We start from the raw sequence: 17,311 nt of genomic DNA, 5'->3' as shown, positions 1-17,311 counted from the left end.
AATGAGAGATGTCTGATCATAAGGAAGCCAGGACGGATGCGGAGGAGACTCCATCTGCGGCCCTGCCTGGGGACTCCAGGGAACAAGACCGATGCTCCCTCAGGCCCTGCAATGCCACCTCCTTCTCCTCGGACAGCCGGAGGGGAGAGGACCAGCGCTGGGGCAAAGCTTCTTTAGAGGGAGCTCCTCCTCTCCCGATACTTTCCAGCCGCCGGGGAGAATCCCAGAGGCAAAGGCGGGGACTGCCTCTCTTTTTATTTGTATCTGCTCTGCCGAGCATGGAGGGCCGGGATGGAGCTCACTCCCACTTGTTCTGCTGGACCACAGAGGGCAGAAGTCCGAGGGGGGGGTGGAACGGCAAGGAGGCAGATGTCGGATTCCCAATGACTATTCTGAAGTGCAAAGGCGTTCCCTGGCGAGGTTACTCCGCTCTGGAGGTTAGGTACCTGCTCTAAAGCGGATTCGATGACTAAAGCCCCCTTCTGATTCTAATTATATGAGCTCAGCTGCAGCAGGTACGGAAGATTCTACTGACCCAGAGATCAATCCATCCATCCGCATTTGAGTACCCAATATGAGCTCTTATGGGGCTCTACAGGAACTTCTGGGAAATGCAGCTTAATAGGAATACATAGGACATCACATACCCCAATAAGGCCAAAATGAACAGGCAACCTGAATATCAAAGATCACACCATTAAAAAAAAATGTTTAATGTTGAAAACAACCCAATTGGGTACATCACAGTAGTAGATAAAAGGGTGAGTTATTAACTAAAGAAAAGATAGAGGCAATCACTTAAAAAAATAAAATCAATTAAAGGTCACTTAAAAGCTTTTTATCAACAAAAATCAATTGAATAAGGACAAGAAGAATAAGCTTATTGGAGGGCAGAGGGGGAACCCAACAATGGTGGGATCTATGCCTAAAATATAAATACATATGTAAATAACAAATACACATAAATAAATAAAATATGAAATAGACGGGCCTGATTTTTCAAAATATATTAAGGAACTAGCACAAATATTTAATACCAAAAGCTATTACCATGTGGACAAGCAATCAAAAGGTGTAAAAAGAATCATATAAAATACCACTCTAATAAGAGGAAAATGTAAATCAACATGTTGAGGTTATATCTTATACCTGGAAAATGAGCAACAACTTTCAAAATGGAAATAATGAATCCTGGAAGGATTCCAGAACAGTCTATAGTATTCATTCGTGATCAACAGAGCTGAAAATGGGTCCAAAGGATGTAAATAGCAAGTTGGAATTACGAATGAATGAAAATGAATTTCATGACATACTTCCTGCTTATCAAGGACTGGTTTGTAGCTCTCTAGTTTGGAAAAAAATATGATCAGTTCCTGCCTTCAGAATGCTTACCTTCTTTAAAGGGCGACTATCCCTATGGGAGCTGCTGGCCACAGGGTTCACTTTGGTTTAAAAGGACACAGCGGCGGCGAGGACAGCCTGAAGATTGTGCCTCTAAAATTGGAAAGAGGGCATGGAGAGCACAGCAGAAATGAGGCTGGTCAGACGCTGAAGGGTAAAAACTGATCCTGGTGATGGATCACATGCCGAATGTGGTGGGGTTAAAACAGGAACAAGTTATGACACTCACAGGTAGGGATACTGTGGACAAATGCAGATGGACACTTTCTCTGCTGCTTATAGCCTGAGAAAGTTGCCAGCCTCACTAAGAGGTTTAATAAGTAACCTGGCCAAGGTCAAACGTCTACCCTGGGTCAGCGGCAGAACCCGAACTCAAGGCTTTCTGGCTTTGAGGCCAGCCCCCTCTCCAGGGGGCATGATAAGCCGAAAAAGGGTCCAAGGTATCCAGTGCCCTTTGTCTCAGACATTCAACTGCGAGACAAGAGGTCAAAGAAAGGCCCCAGATATACCGAAACATTTTAGCAGCACTTTTTGTACTACAAAAAAGCTGGGAATAAAGTAGATCAATTTGATTAATAGATCAATTAGGGAATGGCTAAATACATTGTGGTCCATGAATGTAATGGGACATTCTACACAGTTGAGAAATGACGAATATGAGGAACAAAGAGAGGCTCGAGAAGATAGAGAGGCCGATGGGAAGACCTATGTGCAATGTTAAAGCGAGCAAAATTACTACAGCAGTGTAAACAGAAAGGAAAGCAAAGATGAAAACTGAGCATTATGTGACAATAGAGATGGAAGAGCCAGGCCCAGAAGAATGAGAAAGCAACGCCCCCTCCCATCTTTTGCAGAGGTGGGGGACTATGCAGGCAGAACAGCATAGACTGTCAGACTTGATTGATGTGTAGGCTGGTTTTACAGAATTGCTTCTTTTTTCTCTTTCTTTTTTTATTCCTCTTTATGAGGGATTGCTTCTCATGGTGAGGAGGAGTGACAGGCTGGGAAATGAAGGCAATATAAAAACCAATATCAATAAAAAAAAGTTCTTAAGAGGTGCACAAAAGTGAAAGTTGTTCTTCCTGCTGAAAGAGAAAGCAAAAGGGCTAGAAGAAAATTTTTGTATTTTCTTGCTTATCAAGGACAGAGAGATAAAGAACACACCCAAGACCAAAAAAAAAAAAAGATCCCAAGATCTTTATTAGCAGCCTTTTGGTTTGGAAAGATTTCCCTAAAACAGGCTATTGTACAAGAATGCAAAAGAATATTATTTCGTAGTGAAGAAACAATGAATAATTAAAAAAAAAGAAACAAAAAATTCAAAGAAGCAAAGAATGACTTGCTATATTTCCCCGTTGGTGGAACAGAAGCTCCTTTTTGTCTCTCTGCACCAGTTTCTTTGCCATGAAAAGACCTGCTATAAATATTTCTGTACATATGGGTTCTTTTCATCTTTCTTTGATTTCTTTGGGGTATAGATCTAGTAATGGTATTCCTGGGTCAGAGGGTATCCACAGTTTAATAGCTTTTTGGGCATAGTTCCAAATTACTTTCCAGAATGACTGAACCGGTTCACAGTTCCATCAACGGTGCATTACTGTACCTGTTTTCTCACAGTCCCTCCAGCATCTGGCATTTTCTTTTTTTGTCAATTTAGTCAATCTAATGTGTGCGGGGCAATACCTCAGTCAACTCATTTACTCTTAAAATTAAAAGCACAGAGATGATAAAGCTTTATTTAATAAGTACAACAAATTGCAAAAAATAAAAAGACTTCTTTTCCACATTATGGTCAGTTAAAGAAAAAGAGGCATTTCAGGAAGAAAAAGGAAGGAGAATAAGGAGGCTCGGCTAAGTTGGTGATCAAAGCAGGGACTTGGGTGGTGCCTGGTGTCCACTGATAGCTCACTGAATTGATGGATTTAGAAAGCTCAGTCAGAAGGTTACTAAGACAAAAGTACATTTGTGGTCAAAAGCCTTGGTAACAGGAATTATCCTAGAGGATGAATGAGAGGAAATAATAATTACTATTGTCATCACAGTATTGACATAGTGCTTTAATTTTTGCCAAGACCTTTACATGTTGTCTTCCACAAATATACAGTGAAGGAGGTGCCATTACTTTCATTTTCATGAGGGAAACCGAGGCACAGAAAAGCTTGCCCAGGGTCACAGGGCTATTATCCACACAGGAGGATGCCAAGAATGGCAGGAGAAAAGGATTAGAAGGTTGAGGAGAAGAGAAGAGAGTGGAAGCAGCTGGAGCAAAATGAAGACAACTTTTTAAGGGAGTCTAGCTCATAAAGAGACGAGAGGTGTGAGAATCTAGCGAGGCTTCGTAAACCCTTACATCTGTCTTAGAATTGGGACCATGTATTGGTTCCAAGGCAGAAGAGGGGCAAGGGCTAGGCAATGGGAGTTATTAATAACTTGCCCAGGGGCCACACAGCTAGAAAGTGTCTTGAAGTCAAATTTGAACCCAAGCCCTCCCATCTGGCTCCCTCTATCCCCTGAGCCATCTAGCTACCCCGACTAGTAGGGACTTTTCAAGCATGGTCGAGATAAGAATGCTAGAAAGAATCAGTAGATTAGAGGGGACTAAAGATCAAGGCAGGAGGATATGAAATCTAGGGTTTGGGTATCAGAATTTTCACCGTCCTGTTTGAGGTTTCCTTAGCAAAGATATGGGAGTGGTTTGCCATTTCCTTCTCCGGCACATTTTACAGATGAGAAAACTGAGGCAAAAAAGGCTAAGTGACTAGTTCAAAAGTCACCCAGCTGGCAAATGTCTGGGGCCATATTTGAACTTGGGTCTTCCTGACCTCGGGCCCTATCGTGTGGTCTCAGTATACTGACTGTACTACACTGATGCTCTCTACATTTAAAGAAGAATGGGAGGCTACCCAACTTTGGGGTTTGGGTTTGCCTATCAGGCAAACATGGACAGATAGCGGTGTTTAATGCGTTTGTTCATTTATTAGCTCCGGTATTGATTTTAAAGTCTGGCAAAGACTTCATTAAAAAAAGAAAAATTACAGCCAGACATCATGAATGAATATCACGGTATGTATTTAAGTAAATGTTTAAGAAAATGCTTAATTTTAAGAACTTAAAACAATATCAAATACAATACAGTGACCTATTTTAAAATACTGTTGATGCTTCCCAAATAAAGTTTAGATGAGGAATTCAAGGGAAACAATATCAACAAGAAAAAAGAGCATGACCATCTCACCAAATGGTAAAAGTCTTCAATAAAATAGAATTCTGATTCATAATTTTTTTTAAAAAGCAAATACTATAACCCTTTACCAGACCCTCTCCTCTAAAACAATGGGTCAGGTTCATACCATGGGGATTTTCTTAATACTTAATAACTTTTAGGGTTTACTCTGTCTCCATCCAGATAATTCTGGAAACTTCTGAAGGCAACTTGGGTTTCAGATATTCAGTTCTCTACCTGGTAGCAAAGCAAAGCTACCAATAAGCTTGGACGCACTGAGCAGGGCAGAATAAGACAATAAAGAACATGAAAGTCATCCCAGCCCTCGTCCCCAGCGAGGACAGTCTAATTTCTCTCTACCCTCAGAGGGAGATAATGGATCAAAGAGCCAGAGTTGGAAGGTCTCGGAGAGACCACCAAGTCAGCCCAATCCCTCGTTTTTCAGATAAGGAAAATGAAACCCACAGAATTTAAGCAACTTAAAAAGCCTAGACTAGTTCTAAGAGTTAGAGGGGGCAGCAAAGGGACACGGAAGACAGAGTCCTCTGCCCGAGATGAAATCTGTATTGTGTGGTCTTGGGCAAGTCACTTAACCTGGTTTGCCACCGTTTTCTCATCTGAAAAAGGAGGGAAATGTCAAATCACCCCATTATCTTTGGCAAGAAAACCCCAAGTGGGGTCACAAAGCATCAGAGAACATTGAAAAAAATGAACGAGAGAGTCAGCAGCAAGAGTTGAAGCAGATCCTTTGACTCCAAAGACAACGTACTTCTTCCATCACCATGTTGCTTCTTGGGGAAATGAATGAATGAATGAATGAATGAATGAATGAATGAATGAATGAATGAATGAGTGAATGGGGGGAAAATGCCCTTAGAGGATTGAAAGTCGCTGTAACGACTACAACTGCAGGAAGGATAATGTGAACGTTTCGAACGTCCTTGCCGAGAGCCAGGGACAACTATGAAGAAAGACCCCAACGGTGGGACCAGAGAAGGTCTCAGGCAACAGAAGAAGAGTTAGTGCCGCTCGGCATTTCAGCGGATCCACAATCTTACTGGGTCACACTCTAACCAAGTCTGCGGGCTGACAGGAGAGCCAAGAAATGATGGGATCTTCGATGACAGAGAGAAGGAATCAGAGTCCAGAAATCAAGAAATGCGCCTGTTCTACTCCTAGCCCGTCCAGGAAGGACGCCTACAGAGGAAGGCGATTAGCCAGGATGGCAAAGGGCGGCAAGTAAACGGACAAGGGACTTTTCACCTCAAGAAGGAAAGACTCAGGGGGACCACGAGCCGCATCTCCCGAAGGACTGGACCTTCTAAAGATGTATCTGCAAAGCTATCATCTGCAAGACAGATTAAGCTTGCCCTGTTTAGCCCCGGAGAGCCAAACCAGTAACAATAGGTGGAAGTCCCCAAAGGACAAATTTAGGGTTGATGTAAGTAAGGAAAGGCTTCCTATAAAAATAAAAGCTATCCCAAAGAGGAATAGGTATTTAGAGAAGTCATAAAGCAAACCTAGGAAAGACCCCAATACAAGAAGGCTTGTCTAAGGCTCTGTAGCCAGTGTTGGAACAAATACACAAATAACAGCAAAAATATTAACTACCAGTTAATAAACTGTTCACCTTTGAGCAAATGGCTCTAAGCCTTCGTTTCCTTATCTGCAAAATGGAGACATTGGACTTAATGGTCTCTAGGATCCCCTCTGGTCCTAAATCCTAGGATCTTAAAAAGATAACTACAAAATTAGTGGGAGAAATTTTAAAAAGGGTTAAATAATCAGAGAGAGAGTGGACGTTCAAAAATAAGAATTCAAGGAAGCAATGAACCAGTAAAACTTACAGTTTTTAAATTCATTTACAAATGTCTGAGAAATGTCTCTTCATAAACTTGGACAAAATAAAAGATTTGGGGGCGGAGGTAGGTTTTTGGTGTGGACTTTTTTGTTTGTTGGGGGAGTAAGACAAATGAGCAGGCAAAAAAGGAGGGGGGCTTTTTTGTTTGATTTTTTTTTTAAGCTCAAAGTGCAAGTCTGAAGACCCGGGTTCAAATACTAGATCTGCTGTTACTCAACCTCAAAGAAGTCCCTTCATCTGCCTAGGATTTGATTTCTTCATTTGTAAAATGAAGGGGTTGCACTAGGTAATCGCTAAGATTGCTTCCATCTGTAAATCCTATGATCCTAATTACATGTACAAGGATTAGCTGTTCACATGAGATATGACTTGACCTCCCAGACTTTGGAACATTAATTATAAGGAAGTTGCAATCAACAGTATATACTGAGCAAAAATAGAAAAACAAACTTCAGTAGAATAAAGATCATAAGCTTATATAGCTATTGTGTACATACAGATACACACAAATGAATACTCTCTATGTTAATTAAATTATGTTAATACTTAATTATTAAATATTCAATTAAATTATTAAATAATTAAATTGTGTTAATACATGGCAAGTAAAAACTAGGAAAATGATTATTTAAATGTCACTAAGAAAGCCAGGGAGTGATATGTGGAGGAGAAATAGATCTATTTCTCAACATATACCACAATAAGTTCCAGCCAGATTAGAGAATTAAATATTTTTAAAAAATCTATAATAAAGATCGAAAATGGAATGATTCATTTATTTACATTGTAGCCATTAAATAAATGAAAAAAGTTATTGATAAAAGTAAATCAGTTCCATTATGGATATAGAAAAAAAAATCCCCCAAAACAAAAATTTTAAAAGACATGTACTTTTTTTTAATCATCTAAAGTGATAATATATGTATAAGCCAGTGGAAGTGTTTGTCAACTCCAGAAGGGGGAAGGAAAGTAGAGAGGGAGACAACAAGAATCATGTAACCATAGAAAAAAAAATTTTTTTAATCATCTAAAATTTATTTTAAAAAACGAATTCACTATTCTAGGACATCACCTTAGGAAAGCTGAATATCAAAAGATCTATACTGAAGTGTGGATGTGAGTGTATACATACCCACACTAAAAAAGAATCATTTCAAAAGAAGTTCGTCCTCACTACCAATAAGAAAAACACAGGCAAAAATAAGTTTTGGGACACACACAAAGAAAACAACAAACATTTAAGTGCCAACAACTGTGTGCAGAGGACTATGGTAGAAGATGAAGAATTGAAGAAATTAATAAGGCACTGTCTTTTCCATCCAGGGGACAGACAGATGGCCAATAAATAACCCCAAGAGGTAACTGCTATCATCTCCATTTTACAGGCAAAGAAACTGAGGCAAAGAGATGTGAAGTCGCTCGACATCCGAGGCTGGATTTGACCTCGGGGCTTCCTGACTCCAGGTCCAAAGTCACAAAAACAAAAAGTGATACATGGGTAAGAGGGAGAGGGTCTTGGGAGATTAGCATAAGGGAAGGAAGGCTATAAATACAGCAGCGCGGGTGCTAAATTGGAGGGAGAATATTTTAAGAACGAGGAATGGGATGATGAAAAGGGAAGGAGTTTTAGGCAGTCCCAGCATATCCTTGGGTCAGTGGCCAGAGTTTATAGGTCTGATAGGAAATAAGTGTCAGCGATGCTATGACTCAAGTTGTATATATTTTTCATTCCAAAATTATTTATTAACCTATTTCCTCCCATTACACGCAAAAACAACTTTTATAATGCTCTTTTTTTTAAGCTGTGAGTTTCAAATTCTCTCTCCCTGCCCTCTTCCTCCTCGAGAAGGGAAGCCATCTGAGGCAGATTCTACATGTGTAACCACGTAAAACATCTTTCCATAGCAGTCGTTCTGTGGAAGAGTTCTCACATGGAAAACAAAAGAGGAGAAAGGAAATGCACCGTAGTGTGTTTCAGCCTGCGGTCAGATCCTCGCACTGCTCAGAACAACTCGGTCACTCCCAGCTACTCCTCAAGAAATCCTGCTGCACTGTGGACACCGTGCTGGCTCTGCCTCCACTCCTTCAGGAAAGTCTTGCCAGAGCTTTCGGACAGCCTCCTGCTTGTCATTGCTTACAGCACCTTCGTATTCCCTCACCATCCCACCCCATCACTTGTTCAGCCGTCCCCCAACGGATGGATAACCCCTCCATGTCCAATTCTCGGCCACCACACAAAGAGCTGCTACACATATTTTTCTCCAAAGAGGGCTTTTCCTTTTCTTTTTTTAAATCTCTTTGGAATACAGATCTAGTCATGGCATTATCGGATCAAAAGTTATACACAGTTTTAGGGTCCAAATTCCTCTCGAGAATGTTAACCCAACCGTTATTAAGGAGAAATATCCATATATCACTTATCAAATTGCAAAACAGTGGGCTATCTTTGGATTCTGGCAGGGCGTAGAGGAACAAAAACAATCACTGGCAATATAATAAAAACAATGAAACTTGTTTTAAATTAAGTATCTGTTTGTATGTGTATATATATAAGAAGATAGAGATACCTGTCAAAACTATTTCCCATTTCCTTTTTATTCTATTGTCTCAAAGGATGGCTCCCTAGCAAGGACAGAGAAGAGATGCGGATACTCAGAAAGGAAGGTGATATAAAAATAAAAACTTTAAAAAATGTTAAAGTATGGTTCATTTCTGAATTAGACCAGCCTCTCCTAGACTTCCATGGGATTTATAGTCATCAGGGAGCTAATTAATAGTGACTGCAAATGTGGATTCAGAGAATGCCACTGCACCACGGCCAAACAAAAAACAATGCTCAGTTCAAGAATTTCACACAAGATATACAATAAATACTTAAATTCTGTCCTACGGGTTCGAGTGATAATATACATGTATAACCGCGTGGAATTGCTTGTCAACTCTGGGAGGGATGAGGGGAGGAAGAAAACCTGAATCGAGGAACCATGGAAAAAATGCTTTTTAAAAAGATGAATTATCCTGAGAACTGCCACGCTCACCTCTAACCCAACTTCTCTTATCCTCACTCTTTAACAAAACAGTTTTTGAAAATCCCCGATTTATCTCTGAACGCAATCTGTTTTTTAACATAGCTAATATAGATGACTTCATATGTATAATTGATACCAAATTGCTTGCCTTAGAGAAGGGGAGTGAGAAGAAGAGAGAAGATCTGGGACTCAATTTTTAGAAATTAATGTTTCAAAAAAGGGTTTCACATATAATTGGAAAATATTTAACAAAATAAAAATATATTGGGGGGGGGGGCAAAAAGAAAATTACCAGTTTATTATCAGAGTTGTTCATGAAAGGCAGGGTCATAAATGGATGGAATCCTGGAGCCAAGGTTGGGAAAACCTGGGTTCAAATCAAGTCTTGGAAACCACGTTCTCTTAGGCCGAGGCACTGTGAGGCAAGGCTCCAGGGCTTTGCTACTAAACAAACAGTAATGCCATTTCATGGCATCCGTATAGCACCGTACAGCTGGCATGCTCTTTCGCATGCTTATCTCCCTTGGTGATCTTTACAACAAGCTTGTGATGTAATATCTAGGACAAGAATTTTCTCCATTATCTGAGGCCCAGAGATATTAGGAGATTAGCCTGAGGTAAAAGTGAAAGTAAATACAAAAGGGGGATTTCAGGAACATTTTCTGACTTCAGAGTACTGTAGATCCTCCCCATCATGCAATGTCGTGGGTTCATTTAAAAAATGTTCAAGTGTCGTAGAGAATATTCTTATGGAAATCTTCCAACTATAAAAAGAGGACATCCCAAATAGACGCGCCACGTTGTGTACGTGGAACAGAGGGGGAACTGCATGGTATAAACGTTTTTGTGGATCACCAACAAAACCCAGGAAGAAAAACTGAACATGGCAATGAAAACAGAATTTACAAAATGCTCGAGAATCCACCCACACTACACTACAGTGCGCACTAGAACTGCAGGCCACGCTTTGGAGAAGTAAAGCACACCTCAATGACAGGAAAGGGAGGCAGGAATAAGCATTTGTTAAATGTCAAGTATGGGCCAAGTACCACGCTAAGTGCCTTAGAAATACCGTCTCGTAGCCTCATAACCACTCTGAGAGACGGATGCCATTACTGTCCCCATTTAGCATCTGAGGAAACTGAGGCAAACAGAAGCTGAGCGACTTTTGCAGGGTCACAGAGCTAGTACGTGTCTGTAAATATTTGAATTCGGGTCTTCCCGATTCCTTGTTGCCTCTGCAGAAATATTAATTGTTCACGGACAAACTGGACCAGGAGAATAAAAATGGCAATACTGCCTAAATGTTTTTACCTATGCAGTGTTTTGTCACACTACCAAAGAGGCAGAAAAAATAACGACATTTTCTAGAGGAACAAGATATCCATACACATAACTACTAACAGCACTGGATTTCAAAGGGCAAAGCAGTATCACCAAAACTCCGTAATAAACAGAGCTCAATCAGTGAAAAAAAATCGGTATACAAAATAAAGGAAGAAAGTAACATGGTATTTTGTAAACCCAACAACCTCAACTACTAGGAGAGTACAAAAAACACTGGGAAAGCCGGAAAGCAGTCTGGCAGAAATTAAATTTAAGTCATAATTGTCTTTAGTGCCAGAAATTAGGAAAGATTAAAGTCTGCAAGAGTTAAAATTCACAACAGTGACCGATGAAGGGGACAGCTGGACAGTTCAGTGGATTAAAAGTTGGTCCTAGGTTCAAATCTGGCCTCAGACACTTCCCAGCTGGGTGACCCTAGGCAAATCATTTGACCCCCATTGCCTAGCCCTTACCACTCTTCTGCCTTGGAGCCAATACACAGTATTGACTCCAAGACAGAAGGTAAGGGTTTTAATTTTTAAAAAAAGAATAAATTAAAATAAATTAAAAAAATAAAGACAGATGAAACGACAGATCCTTTCAGCACAGAAAAGGCATGTGTGTGCCTTGGGTTCTTTCACTGTCCTAGTAGCAGCTCCCTCAAAGGACTACGAAATTAAAATCAAACAATGTTCATAAATCATATTGTACTGTTGGTTTTGGAGAGGTGCCTCCAAAACTGCCCTCTAAAAGCCCTGCTGAGTTCTTTTTGCAAGTAAATTGGAAATCAGCAAGATAAGTATTATTAACAGGCAATTTCAAACTCATTTCCCTTACTATTATAAAAATTATATTTATATGGAGTTGGAATGTGAATAATGGAATGGAATGCAAATATCATTCCCCTTACTTTACAAATGAACAAAGGAACTCAAAAAGACTAAATGATTTCCCTAATTTGAACCAAAGTCTGGCCTGACTCCCGAGTTCGGCATCCTTATATTTTGGCACTTCACTAATTTTCAGAAATGTACCTGGCAAAACTCCAGAATCATTATGGATCTACAAACAAACCTGGCTATAAGCTACATTGGCTTATGACAATACTAGTCTCTACACTCTTAAAAACAGGGGAAAATAGAAAATTCCAACAATGAATGTGCTAGTGATGGGCTATCCTATGTCGACTGGGACAGTGACAATTCCAAGGTGCAGAAACACAGTCTTGGTCTAGGTACAAACTGCTATTGGAGGGAAGACTAGTACTTCTATGTGCACAGTAGAGAAGTCTAGGGAAATGGTTCAATGATCTCTGGCACAAGGAGTACAAACCAAAATGATTTCCTGAATACAACTACTGATCATTAAAATATTACAAAAAATAGTACACATGCAATGATCAATTCTGAATTTCCAAAAAAAAAAAATCTGTATTCCTATTGTGTGCAACATTACATAAAATACATATTATTATGCAAAAACTAAAGCAACAATTTTAATCACTCGAAGTATAAAACTATTTAAAAAGTGCAACGGTCATTTAATAAATGAATTTTTCATATAAATTATTTTCAAAATGGGCTTTTCTTACCTTTTCCAGGACTGAGGTTTTGGTCTATAAAAACCTTTAGCTCTCCATTTGCTTCAATTAAGCCGGCCTATAAAAAAAATAAAGCATGTTTAATATCCATTAAAAACCCACAAAGTTAAATGACATAAAATCTTATTAAACAAAAAGAAATTTTAAAGTATTAGAATTCAATAGTCATTTGATTTTCAAAGAACGTAACCAGAGTCACTATTTTGCAAAAAAGTTTCTTGAATTCATACAACTCAGCAGAAAATTAAAAATTAAAAAAAAAAAACAGGTATTTTTTTTAGAAGTCTACTATTATGCTGGTACTCAGAAGGTTACAGCTTACTGAACACAATTAATAACAAAATAACACCACTGAAAATCATATCTTTTTAAGAATGTCTCTTTTAAGATAATGGACACAAAGACTTGCACAAGAATATTCATAGCTGCGCTATTTGTGGTGGCCAAAAATTGGAAAATGAGGGGATGCCCATCAATTGGGGAATGGCTGAACAAACTGTGGTATATGTTGGTGATGGAATACTATTGTGCTAAAAGGAATAATAAAGTGGAGGAATTCCATGGAGACTGGAACAACCTCCAGGAAGTGATGCAGAACCAGGAGAACATTGTACACAGAGACTAACACACTGTGGTATAACCGAACGTAATGGACTTCTCCATTAGTGGCGGTGTAATGTCCCTGAACAACTTGCAGGGACCCAAGAGAAAAAAACACCATTCATAAGCAAAGGATAAACTATGGGAGTGGAAACACCGAGAAAAAGCAACTGCCTGACTACAGCGGTTGAGGGGACATGACAGAGGAGAGACTCTAAATGAACACTCTAATGCAAATACTATCAACAAAGCAATGGGTTCAAATCAAGAAAACATCTAATGCCCAGTGGACTTACGAGTTGGCTATGGGGGGTGGGGGGGAGGAAAAGAAAATGATCTATGTCTTTAACGAATAATGCTTGAAAATGATCAAATAAAATATATTTAAAAAAAAAAAAGAATGTCTCTTTTATTTACCAATTAGTTTAAGGATTAAGCAATATGTTTATATTCACATTCAACAAATATTTATTAATCGCCTATAGTGTACTGAGCATCTTTTTAGAGATTAGAAGAGACCATTGAGATAGATAAGAACCGATTAATCATTTAAGGAATCCTAGAGAGTCAACTAAAAAAAACGAATCAAAACAAATAACCTTGGCAAATTTGTAGAATATAAAATAAACCCAAACAAATCATCAGCATTTCAGTATTACTCCCAACAAAACTCAGCAGGAAGAGGCAGACAGAGAAATTCGACTTAAAGTAACTAAAAACAACAGTCTAGAACACTTAGTACTCACCTCAAACCCAGTGAATAGCCAAATGTGGCAAAAGATAGTTAAGATAATGTTGGGAAGGCAAGGAAAAGAGGCACACTAAAACAGCCAATCGACCAAGAAACATGCATCGCCTACCCCATGCCAGGCACTACACTAAGCTCTGAGGGATACGCAAAAGAAGCAAAAGGCAGTCCTTGCCCTCAAAGAGCTTGGAATAGAAGGGGGAGACAACATAGAAACAAATAGATACAAAGCAAGCTTCAGGTGCAGAGATGGAGCTTCCTGGGCCAAGAGCCACACATCGAGGCCAGTGAGGCTGGATCACAGAGTATATGGGGAGGACTTAAGTGGAAGAAGGCTGGAATGACTGAAAAGAAGGAACAGACTAGAGTCCGTTGGGGGGCGGGAATGAGGTGGTCAAGCCCCTTTATTTATTTTTTTTTAAACCCTTACCTTCCATCTTGGAATCAATACTGTGTACTGGTTCCAAGGTAGAAGAGTGGTAAGGGCAATGGGGGTTAAGTGACTTGCCCAGGGTCATCCAGCTGGGAAGTGTCTGAGGCCAAATTTGAACCCAGGACCTCCCATCTTTGGGCCTGGCTTTCAATGCACTGAGGCACGCAGCTGCCCCCATGCTCCATTTTTAAATGCTTTTTCTAAAGTATGGCACCTAGAACTGTATTTTTAAAAGTAGACTGATGAGGACAGAGTACAGTGAGACTAATTTCCTTCATTCTATATATTAAGTCTTCTCTCTTCATTCAGCCTGAGACTGGGTTGGGATTTTTTTTGTTTATTTTAGTTTTTGTTTGCTACCATATCCCATTGTAGTTTCAGAATCTGAGTTTTCAGTTCATTAGAGTGAACTTTTGCATAAAAAACTGCACTCTAACTACTTTATCTTCTATTTATGAAACTGATTTTGCAACATCCAAATGTTTACATTCGTCTCTATTAAATTTCAACATATTTATTCTGGCTTGTCAAGATTTCTTTGGAACCTGATTCTAATGTCTATGTCTATGTCTATGTCTATGTCTATGTCTATGTCTATGTCTATGTCTATGTCTAATTCATATTTCCATATAAGGCAGGTTGCAAAAGAAAAGGACCACCCCCCCCAAAAAAAAAACAAGAAAATAAAGGTGTTTTGTTTTTTTTTAAAGCATGCTTCGATCTGTATTCAGACTCCATCCATTCCTTCTCTGGAGGTAGAGAGCACTTTTCATCAAAGTCCTTTGGAATTCTCTTGGATCCCAATGTGATTTTTGAAACACAATTTGAAGCCAGGTACTCTGAATCTTAATTCAGAGCTTAGTCTATCACACCTGATGCTTTTTAGCTGCTGCGCTTTTAAAAGAAAGACTTTCAGCAAATATCTAGGAAGCTGAAGTCACCCATTAAAGCTGTCCCCTGTCACAGAGCTGGTTTTACCAATTAGGAACTTTTCATTCAATTCACATCTCTGGCGTATGTTCCTGAGTATTATACAGACATTTAAAGCTAGACTCCTCTTGATCTAACAATCCTTGTCCAATTTTAAAGAGTAAATTAAAGGCAAAAAGATTAACCCAATATCATACTAATAATTAGAAGCGGAGCCAAGATAGAAAACCAGATCCTCAGTTGTATGTTCTTTTTACAAACCTATATCCCTCGTCTGGTTTTTCCTTCACACTAGGGTATTTTTACCATAATATCTCTTTTCTTTCCTTTAATCACTCATTAAGTCTCCATCGCATTTCCACTCCCAGTTTGTAGATAGATAATACCATTCGCTATTCCATTTGTTTTATTTAATCTGTTCCTTTTGAACATTATATAGTCTTCCACTGTTTACAAATCAATCCACTCACAAGTTGTTTTATCCTATCGGGTCTTGGCAATGCAATGAGATCATCTTTGCTTTCTTCCTAACTCCCTTTATTTATTCATTCTCAGTACGCTCCATATTCTTTCACTTGATGTGACTCCAATTACTATCTTTCTGCAAATGGTTTCCAGGTCTATATATCCTGCCCTAATCTCTCTCCTGAGCGACTCACATACTGCCAAATGGGATGCCCCAGAGCCATCTCAAGCCTAACTTGCCCAAGAGAACTTATAATCTTTTCCCCCAAATCTTCTCCCCTTCCTGACTTACCTAGCACAGGGAAAGCTTCACCATCCTCGCAGTCATCATTCTCATACTCCACCTCATCTACGATCTTCACAATACGGCTCGTGTCCATTCCTTTCTCTCCCCTCGCACAGCCAGAACCGACTTCAGAGAGTCATCACCTCTGGCCTCCCCTGGTCTCCGGGCCTCAAAGCCTCCACTTAGTCTCTAAAGGGTGCTTTTCTCAAATGTTAAGTCTGACCCTATCGCACTGCCTTGCTCAATGCACTCCAGTGGCTCCCCATTACCTCTCAATTCTTCTGTTTGGCACTGAAAACTCTTCCTCCTCAGCCCCTCCCTGCCGTTCTCCATACTCTGGCTAAATAGACCTAATTGCCCACAGTCCCCCAGCTCTCCTCTCCTCCCTTTGCCTCTTGTTTCCCTGGCTTCCTTCAAAGGTCAGCCCAAGTCCAAACTTCTACCACAGATCTCTCCCCATCCCACCTGCTGCTACTGCTTGCCCCTCTCCAATGACTTTCCATCTATTCCCTACATATTTTACTTGCAGCCAGGCCCAGGTATCTATTCCCCCTCCCTCTCCTGGAGGGCAGGGCCTGCCTTTTAACTTTCCAGAGATCTTAAAAAATGCCTCTCTACAGCCTACAGACATTGCTCAAAGCCTGACATCTGAAATCCACTGAACTCTTATTTTTCCATTGAATGGGTATTTTCTCCTGCAAATTACTATTGTTCTTTTGGATCATCCGCTTAGGCAAATCTCTCTCAACCTCCCTTTTCAATTTAAAGCCTACTGAGACCAGATCAGCAAATCTTTAGCCAACTAAATTCCCCCCATCCTCATTAGGTGTACTGTAGCCCTAGACAAAAAAACCATTTATTCTTGTACTTTGAACAGGCCATGGCCCATAAAAATCAAACACTATTCCTTAACTTTTTTTTAATTTAATTTTTTTCAATTTAAAATGTTTAAACCCTTACCTTCCATCTTGGAATCAATACTATGGATTGGTTCCAAGGCAGAAGGCTGATAAGGGCTTGGCAAAAAGGATTAAGTGACTTGCCCAGGGTCATAGAGCTAGGAAATCTCTAAGGCTACATTTGAACCCAGGATCTTCTGTGTCTAGACCTGGCTCTCTTCTCTATCCACTGAGTCACCTAGAGCCCCCTCCCCTCCCCAACTCCTTTTAGCCAATGGTTTGAATCCCATTTCCCTCTCCTTGGTTTTCTAATATCACTACTTTTAAATGGCAGCAGCGAGTAAAATTTACTTTATTATATTATTTTTATTATTAAGTTAATTTATGCTCACCAAGTTCTGAATTTTCCAACCTAAGACTTCAAAATGAGATTTCCACGTTCCTCTGGGAGCTATCATTTGCTCCCACAAGTATCACCAGGAGAACATCCTGATGATCAGTTGTGCTTTT

The 17,311-nt window shown here is 39.7% G+C and overlaps 1 protein-coding gene across 8 annotated transcripts in view; it reads right to left on the bottom strand.

The window, feature by feature from the left end:
- The window catches only part of TFDP1 (transcription factor Dp-1), a 112,132-nt gene that overhangs the window by 48,667 nt on the left and 46,154 nt on the right, over positions 1-17,311 (bottom strand). For all 8 annotated transcript variants that reach the window (XM_056807563.1, XM_016424901.2, XM_007501240.3 and 5 more), the window contains exon 3: positions 12,432-12,498. In XM_056807563.1, the coding sequence (XP_056663541.1) occupies positions 12,432-12,498 (67 nt within the window). The remainder of the gene's footprint in view (positions 1-12,431; positions 12,499-17,311) is intronic.

Source organism: Monodelphis domestica, chromosome 8 (genome assembly GCF_027887165.1).
Source record: "Monodelphis domestica isolate mMonDom1 chromosome 8, mMonDom1.pri, whole genome shotgun sequence".
NCBI classification, from domain to species: domain Eukaryota; kingdom Metazoa; phylum Chordata; class Mammalia; order Didelphimorphia; family Didelphidae; genus Monodelphis; species Monodelphis domestica.
This window is presented reverse-complemented; position numbering and strand designations above follow the sequence as displayed.